General features: G+C 39.3%; 1 protein-coding gene across 12 annotated transcripts in view; it reads left to right on the top strand.

Moving 5' to 3' along the window:
- LOC131971443 (potassium voltage-gated channel subfamily KQT member 2-like) overlaps positions 1-23,175 on the top strand; it is a 36,105-nt gene extending 12,930 nt beyond the window's left edge. Inside the window, exons 2-17 of one of the 12 annotated variants that reach the window (XM_059332885.1) lie at positions 4,074-4,164; positions 4,254-4,380; positions 4,783-4,958; positions 7,217-7,342; positions 7,428-7,538; positions 9,458-9,553; positions 9,648-9,742; positions 10,353-10,412; positions 11,340-11,369; positions 12,076-12,129; positions 12,926-13,131; positions 15,646-15,751; positions 16,814-16,945; positions 17,517-17,585; positions 18,387-18,480; positions 19,930-23,175. In XM_059332885.1, coding sequence (XP_059188868.1) covers positions 4,074-4,164; positions 4,254-4,380; positions 4,783-4,958; positions 7,217-7,342; positions 7,428-7,538; positions 9,458-9,553; positions 9,648-9,742; positions 10,353-10,412; positions 11,340-11,369; positions 12,076-12,129; positions 12,926-13,131; positions 15,646-15,751; positions 16,814-16,945; positions 17,517-17,585; positions 18,387-18,480; positions 19,930-20,793 — 2,437 coding nt within the window. In that variant the 3' untranslated portion in view covers positions 20,794-23,175. Of the gene's footprint in view, positions 1-4,073; positions 4,165-4,253; positions 4,381-4,782; positions 4,959-7,216; positions 7,343-7,427; positions 7,539-9,457; positions 9,554-9,647; positions 9,743-10,352; positions 10,413-11,339; positions 11,370-12,075; positions 12,130-12,452; positions 13,132-15,645; positions 15,752-16,813; positions 16,946-17,516; positions 17,586-18,386; positions 18,481-19,929 lie in introns of those variants that run through there. The other 11 variants (XM_059332886.1, XM_059332894.1, XM_059332888.1 and 8 more) reach the window with 11 other exon arrangements.
- The last annotated feature ends 532 nt before the right edge of the window (positions 23,176-23,707 follow it).

Raw genomic sequence — 23,707 nt, 5'->3', positions numbered from 1 at the left:
GTTAGGATTTGTAATGATTTTTTCAGGATTCCCACTTGGACGATTAGTGTTATCTCCCCCTACCTGTCAAGTAAGTTCTGAACTTTGTATTTGTTTATACAGCCATGTGTTTTAGTCATGTGCCCGGTCCTTGTTTGGTACTTCCTGCCTTTGCAAATCACTTTTAGTATTTAAACCCTGTCTTTTCAGTTGAATTTGTCACATCGTCACAGTGTGTACCGTATGTTGCCTGAAATCCATGTGAGACTAGTATTTAGTTTAAGTTTATATAGGAAAGATTTAAGAACTTTTTTTGTTCTGTTTTGAATCGTGTCTGGTTTTTGAAGTTATCTGCCTGTCTTGTCTGCATTATCTGCCTTTGTCTGCCTGTTAAAACCCTGCCTGTACCTGGACTCTGTTTTTGCCTACTGGACTGCCATTGAATAAAATCCAATCAGTGCAAGTATTCAGATCTGCCCTTGATTCCCCACCTATAAGGTCTGACAGATTTGATCATTTGATCTGAGTTAACTGTAGTATTCTTTCTTTGAATATGTGAAAGTGCATTAGATTCAGTCCAGTTGTTTTGAAAGATGGTCCAGAGAATAATTGCAGTGTGTGTGTCTGCTGGTGTTAGCTCTTTAAGGCGCTGAAATTTTGCCATGAAGGCCCCCCTCTACACTTTTAAAGCTGCACGAATCAATATTTATTATATTAATAATCAATTAAATGACCTGGTTTGATGGAAAGGTGTCACTGGTAGTGACAAACCCACAGTGACTAATCACCCAACTCAGCAGTTCCACTCGGCTCGACTGTGGTCACCTCTTTTATGTCACTGTTCTCATGCGTTTGCCTGCCTGTTTGATCGATGACTATATGCTGAAGGTTGCAGCGATGAAGTCGCTGTACCTCATGGAACCTTAATGTTATGTTTTTCATTTCAGCAACCCACACAGGATCACACATGTTTATACATGTTACTTGTGTGAAATGTGCCAATGTAACATGAAACAATGTTTCTGAGTTTGGATTGATCAATGCAATGCAGAAGAATTTCAATGCCTGGCACATATGAGGGGGGCCCATACAGGCCATAATTAATTATTCACTCTCACATACACATACATTCACACAATTTTACCTTTCATTCACAATTTTACCTCTCACATACACACATTTTTTTGTGAATATGAAAGGTATTCTTTGTGAAGGTGAGAGGTATTTTTTATGTGAGAGGGAAGAATGAATTACGGCCCATATGGCCTCTCAAAGGTGCAGATCTGCACTCTACTGAGTGTTCTTGTTTGTCATTTTTGGCCTGGAAACTCTGCTCTTATCAGCTTTGTTTCAAGCTGTAACACGTAGCTTTACCTGTCCAGCACCAGACAGAATTAGTAAACTAGCTGGTGTGTTTAAGCATATGGCACTTAAATTGTCAGATAATTTTCTCAGGAGTTGATTGACACCAAAACAGAAGTGACTCATTCTTTTAGGCACTACACAGAGCTCATGACTTTAGGTGAGGGTTTGAACATAGATGGACTGGTGAATCGAAAGCTTCGCCTGCCACCTTAGCTATATCTTAACCAAAACCATCTGGTTCAACACTAACACCACACCAAACTGCCTGTCCATCTTACGCTTCATTTTACCCTCCTGACACATGATTTAAAGGTAAATATTCAGTAACCTTGACCTCATGATCAAATGAAGCCCACTGAATAACATTACTTCAGTGTAATGTGATCTTTAATGTGTAACACCTGATCTTGTGCTGAGAAGATATTCCAGTACCTCTACTATGTTAGATGTGCCTGCGTCTTTTCAAACCCTGCATTGTCCCAGTATTGGGTTTCAGCAGGCACTCTCCATTAGCTCTGCTTTGGATTCCTTCCAGTATATCATTTCTGAAGAAAGTCCCTTAGGTAGGGCCCTGCTGTGCCTCTTCCTCTTCAAATCACATGTTATCTTCCATCCAATAAAGTGCCTGCCTGATGGTCTCAGCCAGTCTTCTGGAGGTGTGGCTGCATAATCGATTTTCTCCCGAATCACATCATACAGAAAACCATCTACCATCACTTTTCTATTTTAATCTAAAAGAACAATTGTTTTTATTGATCTTTAACATATTTCTACCTATTTTTGGAGATGCTGTTTACAGTATTACATAATCTTATCACCACTGACATTAATTGCTATGCATCCCACATTGAAAAAGAGTTCATATGACAAACAAAATTAATGACTGCTTGTTATTGACTGTAAGGAGGAGGTTATAGTGTAACAGCCAGTAAATGCCGTAAATACTGTTTAATAAGACCTGGAACACAGTGTTAGCTGATGTACTACATGTTCTACACTCACATGTGATTGGATTTCCAATGTGAAACCTCATTTAAACTGATTAGGTTTAATTTAATTCATTCCAGAAAAAACTTTTTTATCTGCTTGTCTAGCTTCAATTCTTCTTTCAGGCTTTCTTTCTCGGTGACTCACTAATACACTTATTTACTCATCCTAACTGAGCTGCAGCTGTTTATGCAGTTTGTTTTCCACTAATGAAGGCATCACACAGGTCCTGCAGCTCTGATTATTCATTCATCCCCAACTGTCCCCACTTTAGCTTAAGAGATTGATTAGCAGATGGTAATCAATATTTATGGTGTCTTATTGGAGCTGTCCCTACAGCTGAATATTTAATTGAATGTGGAAATACCAGGAAGGGTTTGTTTGCCTCTCATTGCTAGTTATAACAATGTTATTTTTTTGTTTCTTGAAATGTCCATTTAGTGTACAAAAAGTGTATTGGGCACACGTTTCAGAGGTTAATCTGAAAATCACACATACAGTATAACTAATTTAAGCATGTCTACACACCACTCAGGCAATGTGAGAAAATAAGTTTTCTCTTCGGTGAGCTGACCCTTTAAGATGCCCTTTGTCAAATCAGTACTTTTTCTGGTTAATGCTTGTGTTGTCTGCAACTATGTTTAACAGTGTGGGAGACCCCCTTAATGATCTTTTTCTCAACTTGTAATTCAATGACTTTTCTTTTTGCTGTACACCAACAGGGTACAAACCTTGTCTTAGGGGTAATTTTTAACCATAAAAACTATGCATGCAAACACGCTTGCTAAATTATGTTTACACCTATGCAGTACCTTTTAGTAATTAAAATAAACCCAAACTTTAGAAAAACAGTAAACCAATTATGACAGGTGTGCTGTAATAAAAACAAGTGGATTCCACCTGTTTTTCTGCTCTGTAAAATCCTTGATATTCACAAAGTTTGTGATGAATGACAGATTGTTTCTTCGTTAAGTGAAGGCAGGTCAATTTGACCCTTAGGACAAGTGGTGCATACATAAAGTTAAGACAACTTACAGAATCAGGTGGTAAGTTTAGTTTGTATTAATGGTCTCTCAATCAAAACAGAAACAAGACAGACTTCGATGATATCATTTAGTAGCAGTAGTGTTGTCTTCATTGCCAGTGAAAATCTATCTGATTCGACTCAGACACAAGTGTGTTATAGTTTTACTTCACGTTACATTTAGTCATGCTTGTCGCAATATGTCGTTTCATTTTAGTGAAATGGCTGTAATGTTAGCTAAGGTGGCTAACGCTAACTTGCTAGCTTAAAATTAGATGAGTGGACTACCCATGCAGCTACTGTAGATAACCTTATGTGGAATTTTCTATTTTGGGGTAAACCAGCACTGTTATCAGTAGTCAAATCAATCATCAAATCATCAGCGTGAAGAACATTGTAATGTTACCGAAGACGTTAGCTTGATGGCTAGCAGGAGCCACTTGTCGAAGTAGCACAGGAGTAAATTAAATCTATATTGCAACATCATATCTATCAATTAGGTCGCTACCGGATAACTGCGTTGCAAATGGGCTGCATTTAATGAAAGTTGCTGTGGGGAAAAAGAAGCTGTCACTGAGTATAATTCTGTGACATTATATGATTTATAATTACTCTGTAATGTATCAGTGTTTTCCGTGTTCCCCTTGACATGTGACAGAAAGAAATACGCAGTGAATTTTAAAAAGCAAAAACTGTTTTTGTCCTTTTTTCTCTTTAGGTTCCTCTTGGTCTTCTCCTGTCTCATACTTTCAGTCTTTGCCACCATCAGAGAGTTCAAAAATAGCTCGGAGAGTGCCTTGTACATCCTGGTAAATATCAGTATATCTGCTGTAAACCTATACACCATACATTCATGTCACTGGGTTAATTAACACCACCGTTTTGGTTTGCTCCACAGGAAATTGTGACCATCGTGGTGTTTGGAGTGGAGTACATTGTGAGGATATGGGCTGCTGGCTGCTGCTGTCGCTACAGAGGATGGAGGGGGAGGCTGAAGTTTGCCAGAAAGCCTTTCTGTGTCATCGGTAAGAAAACAGGGTCAGCTTCGGTCATTTCTCTAACCTTGCTCTCTGAGAAGAATTTAACACTGACGGTTACTGTGTGCTTCCTTTTTTAAATGCTGGAGGGTTTGAGCGAGGATATGATTACCATCTTTGTTATGCTTTCTTGTGATTTCCACATATCCTCTGCCTCGAGGTGATGCTGAAGACGAGTTGAAACCACATTTGTAGCCATGGAAACCTCAATGAAAAATTTTCACATCTAGTTGTGCCCTAAGTACTTGGAGCAAATTTTAAATTACAAGAAAATTGATCCTCATTGTACACAGTAAAGTGTTGTTAATTCCGTCTGATTGGATCAAGGATATCTCTGCCTGCTTCCCAGCTTGTGTAGAGTTCTTTAATTGTGTTTCACCCTCTCTCCAGACATCATGGTGCTGATAGCCTCGGTATCCGTGCTAGCAGCTGGATCTCAGGGCAATGTTTTTGCCACCTCGGCCATCAGGAGTCTGAGGTTCCTGCAGATCCTGCGCATGCTACGTATGGACCGCCGCGGAGGCACCTGGAAGCTGCTCGGATCGGTAGTTTATGCCCACAGCAAGGTGACAATCATTTTATTATTTTTCTGTCACAAGTTGCAGAAAGACATTCAACGTTCAACACCGTATAACAAAAACCTACCTGTAACTACAATCTTTAATATCAAAAGTACAATCCTTTACTTGTCTTATGTTTATGTCTACTTACAGCATTTTTTATCATAAAAATTAAAGGGATAGTTTTTAGATAGATTTTTTGAGGTAGTCATTATATTACCTAAAGTATAGTAACTATCCCACACCGGACACCGTTCAACGCTTTTCTCCCTGATCGGACAAATCTGCAGTGCCGCACTTTCCGGTGTTTTACGGTAATTTCGAATAAGATCGCCACCACCAGTGTAGGTATAATTGATTTATACATATTTAACAATCTACGTGTAAAATTTCATTCATTTACATGGAGATTTACATATCTAATTGCAATACAAAAGTAACTCTAATGAGAGAAAGCAGTTAGAATGCTTCAATCTTAAAAAGTAGCATCATACACAAAAAAATTAGCAGCCCTCATTGTTTTACAGCGAGGAGATCCAAGTGACCGATGTGGGATACAGATAGCACACGGCTTATTCACCAGCATTAGCATCCATGTGCTGACTCTGGTAAACACGAGGTACACGGTTAAAACGATATACAGTTTGGAAGACAATAAGTTAGACTCTAGTTTCACACCACTTGATTAACTGGAAACATAACATTACCATTTATACAAGTAGTTCATGTGAAATTTTGATAGAAAGAACAAACTGATTGAGGCAACAATAGACCAGCAACTCCTACATTCTATATTAGTGGTTTTGTCAATGGAGTCTGGTGGCCCTGACCAGACCAGAGAATGGCTTCATTTTTCCACGCATAAACTCAAACAGGGCTGTCTGACAGCAAGGTAAAGTGGTAAAAATATTCTTATCATCATGATAATCTGTAGCCAAGTTACCGTAGGGGCTCAATGATGTTTTTCACCACTTCTTTCCATTTTGATCGATCTTCTGCAGATCTTGTTGCATTATATGGTGTCATATTCGTCCAACATGAAATATTCGAGAGCCAGATCTTTCTAGGTCTTCCTCTACCTCGATTTCCAGGTACCCTGCCATATACTATAAGTATGAGCCAAGCTCAATTCATCACCGTACCTATTGTTATACGACATTTCATTTTTTTGACTGAGTACAAGTTATTGCTGATTTGACTTCTGAGATATTTGAAGGTGTCTACTTGTTCAAGAGCTTGGTTTGAAACAACTATTGGTTGTTGGAGCTTGATATCTTCCTTAGCAGTAACCATGATTTTACTTTTCTCAGTCCTAATCTCATCCCATATTTTGAAGTTGAATCTTGTACTCGCTGCGTCAAACCTTCTTCAGTTGCTGCGATCAAAAGTGAAACCCTGACTATGAACCTCATACAACCCCACTTAAAAAAATCAGAACCATCCCTTCAACTGAAAATACAAACAGAGAAAGTGCAGGTACTTTTTTCAGGCTGGAGTAATATCTTCCTCTCGAGCTGCGTACAAGCTCAAAAATCCCCCATAAATAAAATAAGGCAGCCTAACAGGCAAAACCTAGGGCATAAAAAGACATTGAAAAGTGAGGGGGACATGTCCCCCACTATCCCCAGAGGAAATTATGTCCTTGGGTGGCAAAAATATGATGTACTGCTGCGACTTCTTCCCTAAGCTGCCAATACATCATGTCACCACCACCACAACCATATCTTCTTCAGCCTCCTTCTCAAACTATCAGCCATACATCACTAGATACATTTTGAGAGCATTTGTTAGTCAACATATACATTTTAGGCTTCTGCACAAGTCTCAGCCACTTGTGTTCAAGTCTAAGGGTACACAGCATCTTCCCCTTTATTTTCCACTGTGCTACTTCACTGTTTTCAGCCATGCCTTTTAAGTGATTCTGTCATGGCGAGGAAACACATTTTCTCTCACTTTTATTTAAATAAGTTCTAAAATTAGCTTGCTAACAAGCTGCAGGGTACTGTACGTGTGTTTGTGTGTGATGTGGTGAGAGGCAGAGAGGGCAAGACAGTGTGTCTAATGTGTCGAGGGAAATAAAGACGTTTATGAAGTACTTGGTTCGCCACAGAGGGCATGCGACTCACATAATCACGTCCAATATTATTACAGAGAGGCCATTTTTACCAATTTGCAGGGGTTGCATCACCGCTTTGCTGGGCATTCTAGATGACACGTTATTACTTTAGACTCCCAGATGCTCATTATATTGGTTTTCCCTGCAGGAGCTCATCACTGCGTGGTACATAGGCTTCCTGTGTCTGATCCTGGCTTCATTTCTGGTCTACTCTGTGGAAAAGGATTCAAATAAGGAGTTTGAGACCTATGCAGATGCCCTTTGGTGGGGACTGGTAAGACTTAGTATCAACATTCTGCACTACAATCTGGACCACACCACTCAAATCAAGTTGTGACATTAATTAATCTTTTCACCAGATCACTCTCACCACCATTGGTTATGGCGATAAGGTTCCCAAGACCTGGAATGGACGCCTGCTGGCAGCCACGTTCAGCATGATCGGGGTGGCCTTCTTTGCACTTCCTGCTGTAAGTACGAGAGCTCATCAGGAAAACTTTAAACCCAGTGTCATCAGCTTAAAGTGCTGATTTGTAAGAGCCTCGTTTATGTTCGTTTAGCCTCTATCCATCATGGTATTAAGCGTGAGTAAGAAACAGTGTGCTTGGTTTTGTCACATATTCTTGTTTTAACACGGTTGCCCATAAAGTTGGAATAATTTTGTTTTCAGCAGTGGTGGAATACAACTAAGTACATTTACTTGAGTACAATTTTGATGTATTTGTACTTTACTTAAGTATTTCTGTTTTATGGAAGTCTATACTTCTACTTTATTACATTATGAGGCTAGTATTGTACTTTTTACTCAAATACATTTAGCTGACATCTTTAGTTACTTTTCAGGTCAAGATTTAACATAAGGAATATGAAAAAATTAAACGTATTAGATTTTTTATTTTATTTAGGCACATAGCAGTATATTAAGTAGTTAAAATAAACTTAACTAAACTTAAAGTAAACTCTGCTTCTATAAATGCAACAATAATAATATATTTAGAGTACATAAAACAATCTGAATGGGTCCATTCTGCATAACGAGTACTTTTAGTTTTAATACTTTAAGCCCATTTTGATGCTAATACTTTTGTACTTTTACTTCAGTAAGTATTGAATGCAGCACTTTTCCCTGTAGTGAATTTCACAGTGTGGTATTAGTACTTTTACTTAAGTAAAGTATTTGAATACTTTTCCACCACTGGTTTTCATTGTGATATGTTTGGAAGAGATTAATTAATTAAGTTTTGAGACATTTTATTTGTCCAGAATGGCCGTCTGGGCCATAAATCATTCTTCCCTCTCACATTCACAATTGTACCTCTCACATTCACAAAGAATGTGTGTATGTGAGAGGTGAAATTGTGAATGTGAAAGGTAAAATTGTGAATGTGAGAGAAGAAAATGTGAATGTGAGGGATATTTTTGTGTATGTGAGAGGCAAAATTGTGAATGTGAGAGGTATGTTTTGTGTATGTGAGAGGGAAGAATGAATTATGGCCCATATGGCCCCTCATGTTATGGCCATTGTCTGCATGTATTATTACAATCTACTTCAAACACAATATACACTCGTTCAGGTATAAAATAGATATCTGATAGGTTCATAAAATGCCAAAATGTCAGTGCTGAAAGACATGATGAAAGGTTTTTTCACAGCACAGTTGCGTTGTCCTGGATCTGGAGCATTGTTAATATTACTAATGAAACCTTTGCTTCTTTTATTAAAGTGTCTGCTGTGATACATTGGAAATAGATGTGCACTATTGTGCGTCTCAGCCACGTAATAACTTTTAGTCTTTTATAGTCCTACTCCAGTCACTCAGAAAAGAGAGCACTCTAAGTGAACCAGTCTGATACATTACATTTGCCTTCTGTGGTACTAAGACCATACACGTAAGCTAAAAGCTTCCTCCAAATCTACAGAACTCTGCTCCTTTTCACCCTTTACATTCAGAAAGCTCTCATCTCATGATGTTGTATTTCCAGTCAATGATGTATTTGCTAGTTGCTGTTAAATGTTTGACATTTCGCCTGAGATTTGAAGATGTCAGACTCAGCAGTAAGCAGCTAAGACTTGTTTAGTACATCACACACCTTTAAAAAAAAAAGAAGAAGTGGATTGCTGTATCAGCAACAACAGGAAAGTCGCTACTTTTTCCACATTGCCTTCTGATGGAGGAAATCAGCACTTTTTCTCACATTTCTATTACCTCGAGGCTTTGCAGACATGTGAAAATCTGTGATATTACGAGATCTGTTTGGTGGATTTGCTTCCTGCTCTCACTGATGTGAAAGGCCTCTACAAAGTGCTGAAAGAGTTGTTGCAGTTCCAGCTCCTGGCCAGTAGAGGTCATTAAAGGTGACTTAATGTGCTCTCACTGAATCTCTATAGGGCATCCTGGGTTCTGGTTTTGCCCTCAAAGTCCAAGAGCAACACAGGCAGAAACATTTTGAGAAGAGGCGTAACCCTGCAGCAGGCCTTATCCAGGTATATGAAACACTGCATGATAACAACACATCTACAGGGATAATCTCTGTTTTGTATGGCTGACAAATATACTTTTTTTTTAATCTCCATGCAGGGTGCTTGGAGGTTTTATGCGACCAACCTTTCCCGTACAGACCTGCTGTACACTTGGGATTTTTACGAGCAGACTGTAGCTGTCCCAATGTACAGGTACGTGATAAAGCTGTCTGAATAATGCTCTACATTACTCAGCATGTCTATCAAATACAACTGTTTTCCCATATCACATTTTGCCATCTCTCTAAAAACTGGGGAGCTCAGTGGAAAACTGAACCTGCAGAGTATCCTCGTCTTATTGTATTCCAACGAATCAGATACTGTCTGTTGTGAGGAATCACTCACTGGTGTGACTTTTCACTTTCTGCTTTAATAAGGGTAATTTTACAGTGGATGAGGCTTGGCAGTGACACCAGAACCGCTTTGAAATGCTGTTCAGAAGACAAACACTGCCAGTAGCTACTTTGTAAAATTAACCACTTATTTTGCCGTCCAACTTATGAATCAGCAAATAGGCTGCCATCTATGACTTTCACAATTCACAGTTCTGCCTTTTATGCGTCTAGAAGTAGAAGATCACTTCTGTTTGGAAATGTTCGGTTTCATTCCAGTAGTAATTTGAGGTGAAAAGGTGATGACCAGCAGAATAGATCACTGCCAAACTAAAAAGAATTAGATTTAAAGAGCCTGACGGCAAGCTTTAACCTTACAACACTGGGTCAGTGAAAGTGACTTGACAGAAATGCTCTTTGTCTTTTCTCAGACTTATTCCACCTCTGAATCAGCTGGACCTGCTGAGGAATCTGAAGGGGAAGTCATTCAGGTATAAAGATAATAATCTCACGATGACGACAAGGATGTTGGGATGCTGGTAATGGGGAAAAATTGTGCTTTCATCCATTAGATGGAGGCAAACTCAACTTCAAATGACTGCATATATTACAAATAGGCAACTGCTTGCTTTTAAGTTCGTCATATCAACTAAAAGATTAAAATATTTATATGAGTCTTGTGCTTTTTTCAATCCCCCCCAGTGGCCCAAAAAAATCAGTGTTTCCCAGATTAAACAGATAATCATTTGATTTAAATGCCATCAATGGATTACATAATTTTTGTCTCGTCTTCAGTGGTGGAAAAAGTAATTAGATCCCTTACTTAAATGAAAGTACTGATACAACACTATGAGATTACTCCACTACAAGTAAAAGTCCTGCATTCAAATCTTACTGAGGTAAAAGTACAAAAGTATCAGCATCAAAATGTACTTAAAGTATCAAAAGTAAAAGTACTCGTTATGAATGGACCCACTCAAATTGTTATATGTATTCTAAATATGTTATTCGATTATTTGTATTGATGCATTTATAAAAGCAGCATTTAATTTCCTCAAGATAGGGCTCATTTTAACCACTTAATATACTGTTATGAGGTTTAATTTTGAAAAAAATAACACTAATCACTTTAAATTGATCATGTTTTTCATGTCAAACGTAACTAAAGCTGTCAGCTAAATGTAGTGGAGTAAAGAGTAAAATATATACCTAAAACTACATTTTTGGAAGTTCTACATGAAGTAGAAGTATAAAGTTACTTCCCACCACTGCTCGCCTTCTATATGATTTGAATTTATAGCAGCACAGCTTCACATTTCAATGCAACATATAGCCATGCTATTTATGACATATTGTGTAAAACATGACCAACTTTGACTGTGTAACAGTTGTAACAATTTTGCCTTCTCCTCTCACAGGAAGGAGTCTCAAACAGAAACCTCTCCCAGGTCTGTGATCTGATAGGTTTTTATCACTCTTCACCTCCCTTTGGCTTCTCTTCAAATCTGCTCTTAGCTGCTGCTGAGGCACTCTTCTTGGGGGAGTGTGTGCACAGTATATCTGCCTATGTGTGCGTATGTGTGTGTGTGTGTGTGTGTGTGTGTGTGTGTGTGTGTGTGTGTGTGTGTTGGAGGTTATTGTTAGTGCCTGCGTGTCAGACATGGATGTGGCTGTGCGTTAAGCGCCTCCTTCAAGAACAGTCTTGCTGCATTTGCTCACATGGTGCTCAAAGATCAGCTCAGTTTGGCCTCACTGCCATGTTGTTAAATATTCACCAATAAGCTGTTCTTTGATACTCTAGCTTCCAGCATCGCCTCTGGAAAAAAAGTGATATTGAACACTTTAAGAGCCGTGCTTGATTACGATCACACTGTTTTTGACTAAAGAAACAAGTGTAACTCTTGACAATGTCGTAACACTTTATCATGACTTACCTTTATGATCCATCTACATATTTTGTGTTACAAACAGCCCTAAAGCTTAATCGAAAAATAACAAAAGACGTTCAGCTATTCATGTGTTTGCACATGAATTTCAAATTATAGTTACGATAAAGTGTTACTGGCATCACAGTATGGCCCACACTGCTGTTTTTGTGATTGTATCCACTGCTACTTTATCTTTTTGTGTCTCCTCTACGGCCCGCCACTCCAGTAATGAAAATGCACACAAAGACAGACTTTGCGGGTGCTGTCCGAGAACTCTTAGGTATAGTTGCTGCACAGACACTAACAACTGCACTGCAAGTCTGTGTGTCTCCTTCCATGCTTACCTCTGTCCCTCTCCCTTTTTAAACACAAGAGGGATCACAGAAGAAGAACTTTTTAAGATAATATGTCAGTTAGTGAACATAGTGCAGCTCTGTCAGTGATGTCTATATATGAAAGAGCTACCTTTCTCTCTCAAAACGCAGATATACATCCTTGTTACCGCCCTGTCACAGTTGATTTATGGTTTCTGTTTAGTAATGTCTTATGCAGTTGATTTGCTTGCTGCCTTTTTTTTTTTTCCTAATCAGCACTTCTGTTCAGCAGGCGAGGTGCATATTGCTGAGTACCTAACAATGCGTTTCCTTTGACCGATTCCCGTGTATCAGACTGGAGCATACAGTATGATGGTGAATTATTCTGCATGATTTGCGTTCACTTTTTTTGCACAAAGTACAGCGAGATCACAGCTCTTCTTTTTCTGAGACGTGCAGTGTCACTTTGCTTTCCATGCATGCTTGCTTGTAGCTTCCTGCTGCTTGCCTGATCCACTGAATGCTCCACTATGTTCGTATGTGGACATGGCTCCTTCTGCTGTACGACATTGCCCATTTTGCGTTTCTGCCGAGGTAAGATTTACTATCACACCAGTGCTGAATGAGACAAATTCACAAGATTACACTTTAAACAACAAAGCAGTAGGATAAAGACATTTAGTCACAGATAGCTGTATTTTTAATTTGACCATGCTCGGTTACGTTAGTTACATTTTCCATCTCGTGACTTGCTCTCTGTAGTCGGAAGGCCAGCCTCAAGGACAAGGTGTTCCCCAGTCCTTCCAAGGCTCCCACGACCAAGGTTAAAGTCCAGTCTCCAGGGGCAGAGGACGGGGCTGAGGCCAGTCCCAGCAAAGACGGCAAGAGCTGGGGCTTCACTGACAAGAACCGAGGGCCAAAGCACGCTTTCAGAGTCCGGGGCAGCACCTCACGCCAAAACTCAGAGGGTGAGGAAACCACACGACACAATAATGAGAGTTAGAAGGACATCACCACCGCCACTACCGTTCTTTTAGGAAAAGTGAATTGTTCGCTCAATACTTGTATTCATGTTGGGGCGGGAGTCCAGGTTTTATGCTGAAAGGTAAATCAGGAGATCAATACAACTTATATCTGTATTGTAAAAATGGAGCCACAGCAAATAGACAGATAGCTTAGCCTAGCATAGAGACTGGGAGCGGGGATAAACAGCTAGCCCAGCAAAAATCTACCCAACAGCACCTGTGGTGCTTAATCTGAACCAAAACTGAGGAGTGTGCTAGTAAATTACCCACCACCCACGTCTATCATTTTTCCAAACCACTTTAGGTAAAACCACACCCACTTCTGTTTCCCGATCGCCTTGGCCTGAATGTTTAACAAAAACTGATAGGGCGCCACTGCTCAACCTTGCAGCCATTTCTTCTAGTGAGCACTCGTGTCATTGCGGCTAAAAATCCCCCTGTGGCCCAAAAACATTTTCCCCATAGACCACAATTGTAAAAAAGACGTCTGTAACTGTTGAAAGGACACCTCGGACTGCAAACAAGGTTAATTTGACCCTTTTTACTATCCATTTTTGATCCATGAAGGTTTTATTTATATATGTCTGTTAACTTTCTTCCAGCCAGTAAAAGTAATTAGATACCTGTGATGTCAAAATGTAAAGGTTTCTGGCCGAACAGGAACTTGCAGGAGAAACTATGAGGGGCCGTATGGCCATAATTCATTCTTCCCTCTCACATACACAAAAATACCTCTAACATTCACAATGTTACCTCTCACATACAAAATTTCACTTCTCGCATTAAAAGTTTTACCTCTCACATTCACAATTTTACCTCTCACATTCACAATTTTACCTCTCACATACACAATTTTACTTCTCACATTCACAAAATACCTCTCACATTCACAATTAATTATGGTGTATTATGGCCCCTCATAAGAATCCTTACAGTGGGCCGCACAACGAGATATTAACCCTTGAAGCTAGAAAACTCTTTGGGCGAATGAGGGACTTAATTAATTACAACCAAGCCTCATTAAGATGCAGTCATTGTGCAGAAACTGTCATGGTGGCATGTTGCAATATAGTTTCTCCTACAAGTATTCAAACACACAAAGAAGATACAGAGAATTTCTCAACACACTAAAGTGAACACTTGAACATTGTGCTGAGGAGACAGAGGTCCGTTGATGTGGATGTTGGTGTCCAGCCATCATTTGTTGCTAGGCAGCCCAACTGCATCCATATGTCATCCAGGCCACTGTGTCACTCTCAACAAATATACTTCTCTTCTTCACCATTTCTTTGCCTTTTTTGTTTAACAATTTGAACTCATTAGCTGTTTTTCTTCTTCCGCTTCATGGCATGTTAAAGTGCTGATTGAAATGCAGGAGGAAGACTTTGGACTGAAGAGTTCTCCAGGTTAGACAAGTCATTACGACATGTCTTTGATTTAGACTGTGATATTTACTCTGTAATGTCTAGCTGTATATTTGACCATATATGTTATTTATATCGTATGGTATTTGGTACGTGTAAATGTAAGAGAAGAGAGGCCAGCCCTTTCAAACATGAACCAGAAATCATTCAGTGGACTTCACAAGTCACCATGTTTGGAATTGATTTGTCTGCCATTGTCATCCTGCTAGAATCCATAACAAATCTCTCTCCATGTCTCTCCTCTCTCTCTTTGCAGCAATTGAAGGTTTAATAAGTAAGACATTGGGATATTTTGTTGGTTGGCTTTTTATGGGGAAAATAATCAAAAGAAAAGAAGTCAGCTTCACCGGTCTGAGAAACCTGCATGTTGAAATCTGCTGAGATTTGTTCACTTGACATGAACCCTTTTTATTTTTGTCTCATGAGTTTTCCCCCTCAACGATGACTGAAGACTGAAGCATGACTCTAACTGAGAACAAGCATGTATTTATAAGGATTCTAAGAACTCCATACAGATATTTATACTATTTATTTACAGTGGCGGTACGTAAATATTAATCATGGGTTCAAGTCAAGTGGTGCCAAGATGATCCAAAATTGACCCAGAGACAAAAATGTCCAAAAGTCCCGCTTTTTGTTGCATGAAGAGACCTCACTTTCCCTACCAGAGCCTTATCTCTTTTCTATAAACTTTAATTAGGCCTTGACATCTTTGCCTGTATTTCAAAACCATACATTACAATGCTAATATAGAGTGTAATTGGTGGTGGGAAGAGAGTACTTGTCATTAAAAGGTTTCAGTAAAGCTTTATCCCATCAGCACTATCCTTCAATTCTGCACCAAGTCCTATTTTCTGTTGTTCCGCTCACTACGCTCACAAAATGGCTAACTGGCTTGAAACCAACTCGGTAATTGAATTTTGCACCTTTTAAAGCTTAAAGCAACAGCCCTGCTTTGCCTCTGCTTTGGACGCTGTGGCGTGTGGAAGCAGATGAAATATGTTTTAAGAGTGTCCTTGTCTTTGCTCTATAGAGGCGAGCCTCCCAGGAGAGGAAATTGGTGATGATAAGAGCTGCCACTGTGACTTTCTCAGTCAAGAATTACCACCAGGCTTGAGGGTAACAATAAGGGCAATCTGGTAAGGATTCACTTTAATTCCCAATTTTGATAGTTTGATAGGTATGGTTTGTGTTTATGACTTTTTCCTTTTATTTTGACGTCATCAAGGGTGAAAGTTTTACCAGCTCTGAGAGTGTTTAACTGATAACTTTGCTTTTTCAGTTTTGGCAATCATTCATTTGTAACCGTACCATTGTACTTAAAGGTATACTATGCAGGATTTTCCGAATAAACAAAACAATGAAACAATGTATAGCAAAATACAAAAAATAACACCTCTCAATCTGTGGCGTACAGTGTTGGGAAAGTTACTGATAATTAACAATTTATTACAATTACTAGTTACTTTTGTCAAACACTAATTTAATCATTTTCCAATTACTGCATAATAAGAGCAATTAATTATAAGGGAAAGTCATTTTTATGTAATTTTTTTTTTGTTTTTTTTGTTGAGGCTTCAGTTCTCTTCATGCACACACATTGCAGTGTAGTAGTGTTGCTTTGGAACACTGAGGGACAAGACAGTAAGTAAGTATTGGAACAACAATACACAATCATTTTAAAACTTTTCGTAGGCATATTTATTGTAGCTTTAACATGCCTTCAAACCAAGCACCAGTGCACTGTTTTTGCAGTGTAAATTATTAAAAACCCTTAACTGACAGTTTCTCAGACACTTAACACTAATTTCTGACTAAAAAGTGTGGTTTATCCTTTGCCATAAAGCAATCAGAAAATATTATTTTATTCTTCTGATTCATGGCTTTGTTCTCGCTAAGACCACTCCCTCTCTTCATTCACCTTCTCGCTCGATCGACCACCGCTGCTCTCTCTCTTTCTCAACAACTTTGAAGGCTGTACCTGTGACATTGCTAAAAAGAAGTCTGATGGTGCAAGAAGTCATGCAACCAGACAGACAGAAAAAAAGAATGATGGCTGAATTAAATTCTGGTACTTTGATCCGTTTCAGGATCCTGGTATTGTGCATGTTGACTCACTTTCACACTGTCAGGGCTTAGTGGGACACTTGAACAACAGAACAGCCTTCTGCTCATGTACTAAAAATGATGTCCTCCCTTAGCATCATGAAGTTTCTGGTGTCAAAGAGGAGGTTCAAAGAGAGCTTGCGGCCTTACGACGTCATGGATGTGATCGAGCAGTACTCTGCAGGTCACCTGGACATGCTGTCTCGCATTAAGAACCTGCAGTCCAGGCAAGTGAACGTTCAATATGCAGTGTTTTACAGTTTAAATGTGACTCATTTCCAGGTTGTATCAGAGTGAATAACCTGTGCACCGTAAGCCTCCACGCCAGGATGGATATAAAGGATATAAAGTTATTTCTATAGACGTGATTCAGTAATACAGTGTTTGCGGTGTCGCTGGATACACACATGTTGTGACACACAAGTCATTGATTTGCCTGTTTCATTTGTCCAACGACGTGTTGTATTCAGATCCCAGTTTTGTATATTAAAATATGATTCACTTCTTCAGCTTTGAATGCGTCACAAACCCATTTTAGATATATAGCATTGATGTATAATTCACATTGTTTTACCTCCCGCAAATTAGCTCCTCACATGTCGATCCCCTACAGGTCTAACATGTAGAATAAATATATTCCAACAGTGATGTACATGCACTCTTCATCCACGAAGCAAGTCAGACTCACCGTATGTCTTGTGTGTGGAATATATTGAAAACCTGTTCTCCATAGCTGATGTGATTCCCTCGTTGCTTCATTTTGCATTGCACTCATATCGTCTCTGTGTGCCTTGCCAGGATAGATATGATTGTGGGGCCCCCTCCCCCATCAACACCTCGCCATAAGAAGTCCACTGAAGGTCCTAGGTTAGGTTAATAGACTGCACCTCTAGAATGACCATGTTACCAGCATTACTCTCCTTATACCATAGTCCAAATACTGAAACAGTTATATGCTACCTCATTGTTTTGATTGACAGAACCCCTTTTGAGCTCAAGCCACTTGACTTGTCTCATTTAGCTAGACGTTGAGTTGAAGTAATGTTAATATTCTACATTAAATAGAAGAAAAGGGTTAGATAACCAATTTTAAGTGCAGCATTTTGAGGTTTTATGTCACATCATCTCAGCTGCTGTCAAGAAAATGCAAAGTAACATAAAAAAGTGAGACATCCCGCTGCTTTTCTCGCTGAATGTTAATGAGCCGTGTCATATGGCCTCACTCAACAGGGGTTTGACAGTGCTAGATGCTTGCTCTCATATTGGAGAGACAGAAGGAGAGCTCCCCCAGCAGGATGCAATGGAAATGAAGCATGAAGCACAACAAAAGCATGCCAAGTGATGCATTTTGGCCCTTAAACAAAATGTCCCCTCTCTTCACACTTTGTTTCATTAAAGATTGCCTCATCTCATGATGCATGCACCCACACCACCCTCCTGAAATCACTCACCTTCTCAGGAAATGCTCAAGTGTTAGGCCATCATTCATTCATTCATTCATTCCAACGTAACCGTAGAGTATCTTCAGCACAAATGCTTTCTTTCTCTACTTAATTCCCATGTAGCACTAGTTCACATTATGGCATCATGAATTATTTAAGTTTAAACCCATGTGAGAGAGCAGAGTGTTTGTTGTTAATCTCAGATATTACTTTTCTGAAATGTTAGAGTTGACCAGATAGTTGGTAAAGGTGCTAAAGCAGAAGGAGAGGCTGCAGACGACCAGAGCATGATGGGACGTCTGGTCAAAGTGGAGAAGCAGGTATGAACGTTTCCTCCAATCGTGTAAAATAGTTGGTTTACACTGAGGTCAATCATTGCATTGCAATTTATGTTTTACTGATGATCAGTGTATTTTAAAGTGAGACACTAAAGGCGCTTTCAAACATTGTTTTGTTCACATTGTATTATAACTGTAGTTGCAACACATTTATTTACAAAAGTATAATCACATTATATTCACATTATGCATTGCATAAGGTATAGGGTCAGGCTATAAATTACATATGAACAAAGCCCTGTGTAAAATTGGTGACAATATAGATAGAAATGACGCTGGAAAGTTTGGTGTCTATAAAAAAAAAAAGATAAAATAAAAGAAACTGAGAAAAACACTTTATATGTCACCCATGGCTATAATGTAATATAAACATACTTATAATTCATCATATTCTACTTATAGCACTTTATAAAGCATTTTATAATGACTTATAAGGAAAAGTATCATATAGTTGCTTGTCACTCACTGACATGATTTTGCAAGCCCATTTCTGTTATTCACTATTAACATAGTTATGACAGTGTGTGTGTGTGTGTGTGTGTGTGTGTGTGTGTTGTCTTACAGGCAAGTTTCTATGAGTTACCAAGCCTAAACAAGATTTAAAAAAAAACACGCTTGTAGCCACAAGGCCTGTGGGAAATATTATAAAATTACTAGCAAAGTGGAAAGCTACTCTGGTGCACAGCATTAGCAAAACGCATTAGCTATATGAGCTATTGGCCTTCTTATACTGATCCAAATATAACAATATGTTAGTAGTGAATAATATACATGGGCTTGCAAAATCAATGTAAGTGAGTGACAAGCAACAATTTGATACTTGACCTTATAAGTCATTATATAATGCTTTATAATGTGCTATGATTTTTGTTATGAGGCATTATAAGTTGAATACTATGAGGCATTATTAAGTCCTCATAGTTGCTATTATAAAGTGCTATAAGTATAATATGATGCATTATAAGTATTTTTATTTTACATTATAGCCATGGGTGACATGGAAAAGGCATTTTTTCCTCAGTTCCTTTTTTTCCCTCTCTCTCTTTTTTAAATTATTTTACTTCAGTATCACTTAAATTCACCAAACTTTCCAGCTTCATTTCTATTTTTATTGTGACCAATTTTACACAGGGCTTTGTTCATGTATAATTCATAGCCTGATTTATATAACAATTGATTGCATACCAAAAACAGATTTTTATGGCTGTTGACAGTATATATACATAAAAAAAAAAACTAACAACAACCACAACAAAAAACACTGACCCTGGCTTTGTTTAGATATTAGATAAATGGAAAAAAAATCTTAATGTACCTTAAGTAGTCATAAGTTAAGTTTCATGGTGATATCTCTCGTATATTACTTTTAACCCTGTTCACCTGTAGTGTGGAACACCTCCTCTGCATTGTGTGTCTTTCTTTTCCCTGCAGGTGCTCTGTATGGACCGGAAACTTGATTTCCTGGTCAATGTGTACGTGCAGCGTATGGGCATCCCTCGTTCAGAAACAGAGGCCTTTTTCAACTCTAAAGAGCCGTACCCAGCCCCGCCTTATCACAGCCCAGAGGAGAGCAAGCAGGAGAAGGAGGGCAAAGAGGAGATGAAGGAGGAAAAGGAGGTGCAGGTATGTTCTGCTATAGATCTCCCATGCTCTGATGGATCTTTGGAAAAGAAAGATCCTTTACTGGGTCGGTCCGTGGCGATATCGGTGGGTACTCCGTCCGGCAGCCACAGCCGCCCCTCTACCTCCTGGCAGCACCAGCTGCAGAACCCTGTCACCCAGCCTGCCTGGAACAGCAGCATGGCCAACACACCCTCACCCATCGGTGGCAGCGGCGACCACTCGCCCAATCTGTTCCGCCTCCCGCCTCCACCTGCTCCGGTTCACGACCGATCCTCCTCCGGCCCCGGCGGCAGCGGCAGAGATAGCGGCTCCCAGAGCAGGAGGCGCCACCGGAGGCAGAGGTATCAGCAAGAAGCGGCCGCCGTGGAGAGCGACACGTCTCTGTCCATCCCGTCAGTCGACCACGAGGAACTGGAGCGCTCCTTCAGCGGCTTCAGCATCTCCCAGGCCAAGGAGGACTTCTTTGGCCCTTCTTTCTTCACAGGCTCAGGAGTGGGAGTGGGAGCGGAGACCGAAGCCACCGCAGCAGCTGGACCTTCATTCTGTGCCAGGGTCAGACCCTTCATAGCAGAGGGAGAATCAGACACAGACTCTGACCTCTACGCTCCCTCACCTCTGTCCTTCACTGGAGAGGGCTCAGGTGCAGAGAGGGCATGGCCAGGACTCAAGTAGGTCAGAGAGGACTGCTCCGCCTGTCAGAGGGGCTCATTGTGAATGAGATCGGTGCTTCAGTCGCCATCAGAAGACCTGTTATGAGACCTTGTAGCCAACTGACTGACTGTTGCTGCCGACAATGCTATTACAGACCATATTAGGTTAAATGAATGGATATGATTAGAAGATGGTAAAAATATGTCCTTATAAAAACAAAGGGGTTGTCCTTTATCACCTTTTTTGTCTGTGATGTCACACTTTACAAGCAATGCTTAAAGGTTCAGTAGTTTATAAAAAATAACTTTTTGACATATCTTCTGTTACTTTATCCTGACAGTAGGACATGAGACATAAATTCTGTGAAATGATCACATTTTCCTGCCTCCTCCTAGTGCTCTAAATAGGCATTTACAAACTTCCAACCCTCCTTGCGGCAGGAAAACAACCAATCAGAACCGAGTAGTTTCTTAGGCAACTGTCAGTCATGTCAATGACTGATCAGACTGTCAAACTACGCACGGCTGGTGAAATATGAATCAAGATCCTTTTACTGCATTGCATATTTCTCACCTCAAATGCTGTCAGAAACATAATTTAGCATACACTTTAGCTGTCAAAATGACAGAATCAGAACAGAACCCTGACTCAGTTCATTACAAGCAAGTGATTGACATGATCGACAGCCGCCTTAGAGACCCCTGCTCTGATTGGTTGTTTTCCTGCAGGACAGTAGTGTTGTAATATTGCATTCGGAGGGGGCAGAAGAGCACAATATAGTGACAGTTTAAGCCAATATTAGTTATTTTTAAAAGTTACCTACTGAACCTTTAATTCCACTCGCGTTGCATTCATCAAGATCTTGGTTCAATATAAAAAATAGCTGTTTTGGAACATTTCTTTAAGTTAGTTAGAGACATTTTTGTTGTACTTATTAGTGATGAAAGGTACTCGAAAGCATAGATGTATGAGAGTGTGATTTATGACACTGAACTTGAACTTATACTTGACATTGATTTGTATGAAACTAAGAAAAGAAAAGCACCTTAATTTATTTGTGGGTGCATTTCAGCACTTTTTCTGTTACACTGACCACTTTGGAAACAAAAGTGGGAGTTAATATTGCAAGATTGTTTCAGTCTTATCACACGGTTAGCATAGTGTCTTGATAACTTCTATACCTTTGAATGACTTGAGGTGTTATGATGCCAAAAACCTTAGCTATGATAATCAATTAGACTCCCGCAGAGTAAGAAAAAAAAAGAAATGCTTGCTTTTCAGCATCATTAATTCAGCCTGGTATTTAGTGATAACACAACAGAAGAACTCCTCTCAAAATATTGCAGATTCTTCCCCTATCAAAAAACCAGTGAACCTGCTGCATGGCATGTTAAATGGGTGATATAACGACTGTCTTAAGCAGGCTACAATACCAGACAACAGACAAAAATTCAGCTCATTGAGTGTTTCTCTTCCATACGGACAAACAGGGAGGTGAATAAAACATGAACATGTGCATGCATGACTGGTTTCAAGCTACAATGTGTCATTTTTTAATGGGGCTTTGCTTGAGTCCCAATCATGTAAATGCAGCCCGAGCTTGATTGATTTCAATGGCTCTTCTTTTCTGGGCAAATATGTCTGCAAATGATGTACACATTAAATACAAAGACAGATGTTTAATGCCACATGTGGAAAGAATGTGGGCTCCAATGGACATTTGCTCATGTGTTTTGTATTCTTATCACACAACATGCGGTGTTGAAGTCGGACTGAGTAGATCTTGTTGCTCAGACATGATGGTATTTAGCCTGCAATGCATAGGTCAGCCAATTTAGACTCTCTGCTGCTATGTCAGTTCTGCACTAAATGAGAAAATGCAATAAAAAGCAAGCAAGGCAATCAAGAACCATCCTTTACCAACATTAACATGGCCTTATTTTTCACACCAAAATCCATTGTTTTGTAAGTAAACAACACTTTCATTCTAAACATTTCATAAAAGTAGTGTAAGTGCATTTTCAAGTGTTATATAGGAGGTTCTGTGGCCTGAGAGCAGTTGTTCTGTTACAATTTGATACTGATAACGCTAAAAGCATGGGATTCATAGGGACGTCCAAAGCATGAACAGTTCTTAATAAAACTAACTAAAATGAGTCATAGCAAATTGAACTTTCTTCAACATTTAATATTAACTCTAGACATATAATTTAGGAGACTGTTCACGCAAAAGATACACCATCCATATTTTTTCAGAAAAAAAGAAACAAACCTGTTGGCATGTTTTCTACAACCCGGAGAAAGGACCTGTAGGGTTTTACATGATACAGTAGCTCTTAGTTCAACACCATCATGTAACTGCACCTTCTTCTTCAGTAATAAAACTTTGTACATCACTGAAAATCATCTCTTTGGTGTCCTGTTTTTATGCTCTGTAAGGGAAGCGATACTGTGGCATGTTCTGCTGTGTTACAGTTTAAAAAAAAGACTGTGAAAAGAGTTTTAGCTTCTGAGGTGTAATAGTGGCCTCTTATCACTAGATGGCAATCAAACGCTTCATATGACCAGAAGAGAAGTAGATAGATAGATAGATAGATAGATAGATAGATAGATAGATAGATAGATAGATAGATGGATGGATAGATAGATAGATAGATAGATAGATAGATAGATAGATAGATAGATAGACAGACAGACAGACAGACAGACAGACAGACAGATTTGTATTCTCTATATTCATTTTTAGTCTCTTTTTAGTTATTTTTGAGTCTCTTTGTAGTTATTTTTGTGTCTCTTCATGTACATTCTGTGTTTCTGTAGTCGTTTGTGTCTTTTTCTTGGTGTCTGTAGTCTCTAGTAATTTTGTGTCTCTGTTGTAACTTTACATCTCTTTGTAGCTGTTTTGTGTTTCGTTGTGTTCTTTTTGAGTGTCTGT

This window comes from Centropristis striata, chromosome 5, assembly GCF_030273125.1.
Source record: "Centropristis striata isolate RG_2023a ecotype Rhode Island chromosome 5, C.striata_1.0, whole genome shotgun sequence".
Taxonomy (NCBI): domain Eukaryota; kingdom Metazoa; phylum Chordata; class Actinopteri; order Perciformes; family Serranidae; genus Centropristis; species Centropristis striata.
This window is presented reverse-complemented; position numbering and strand designations above follow the sequence as displayed.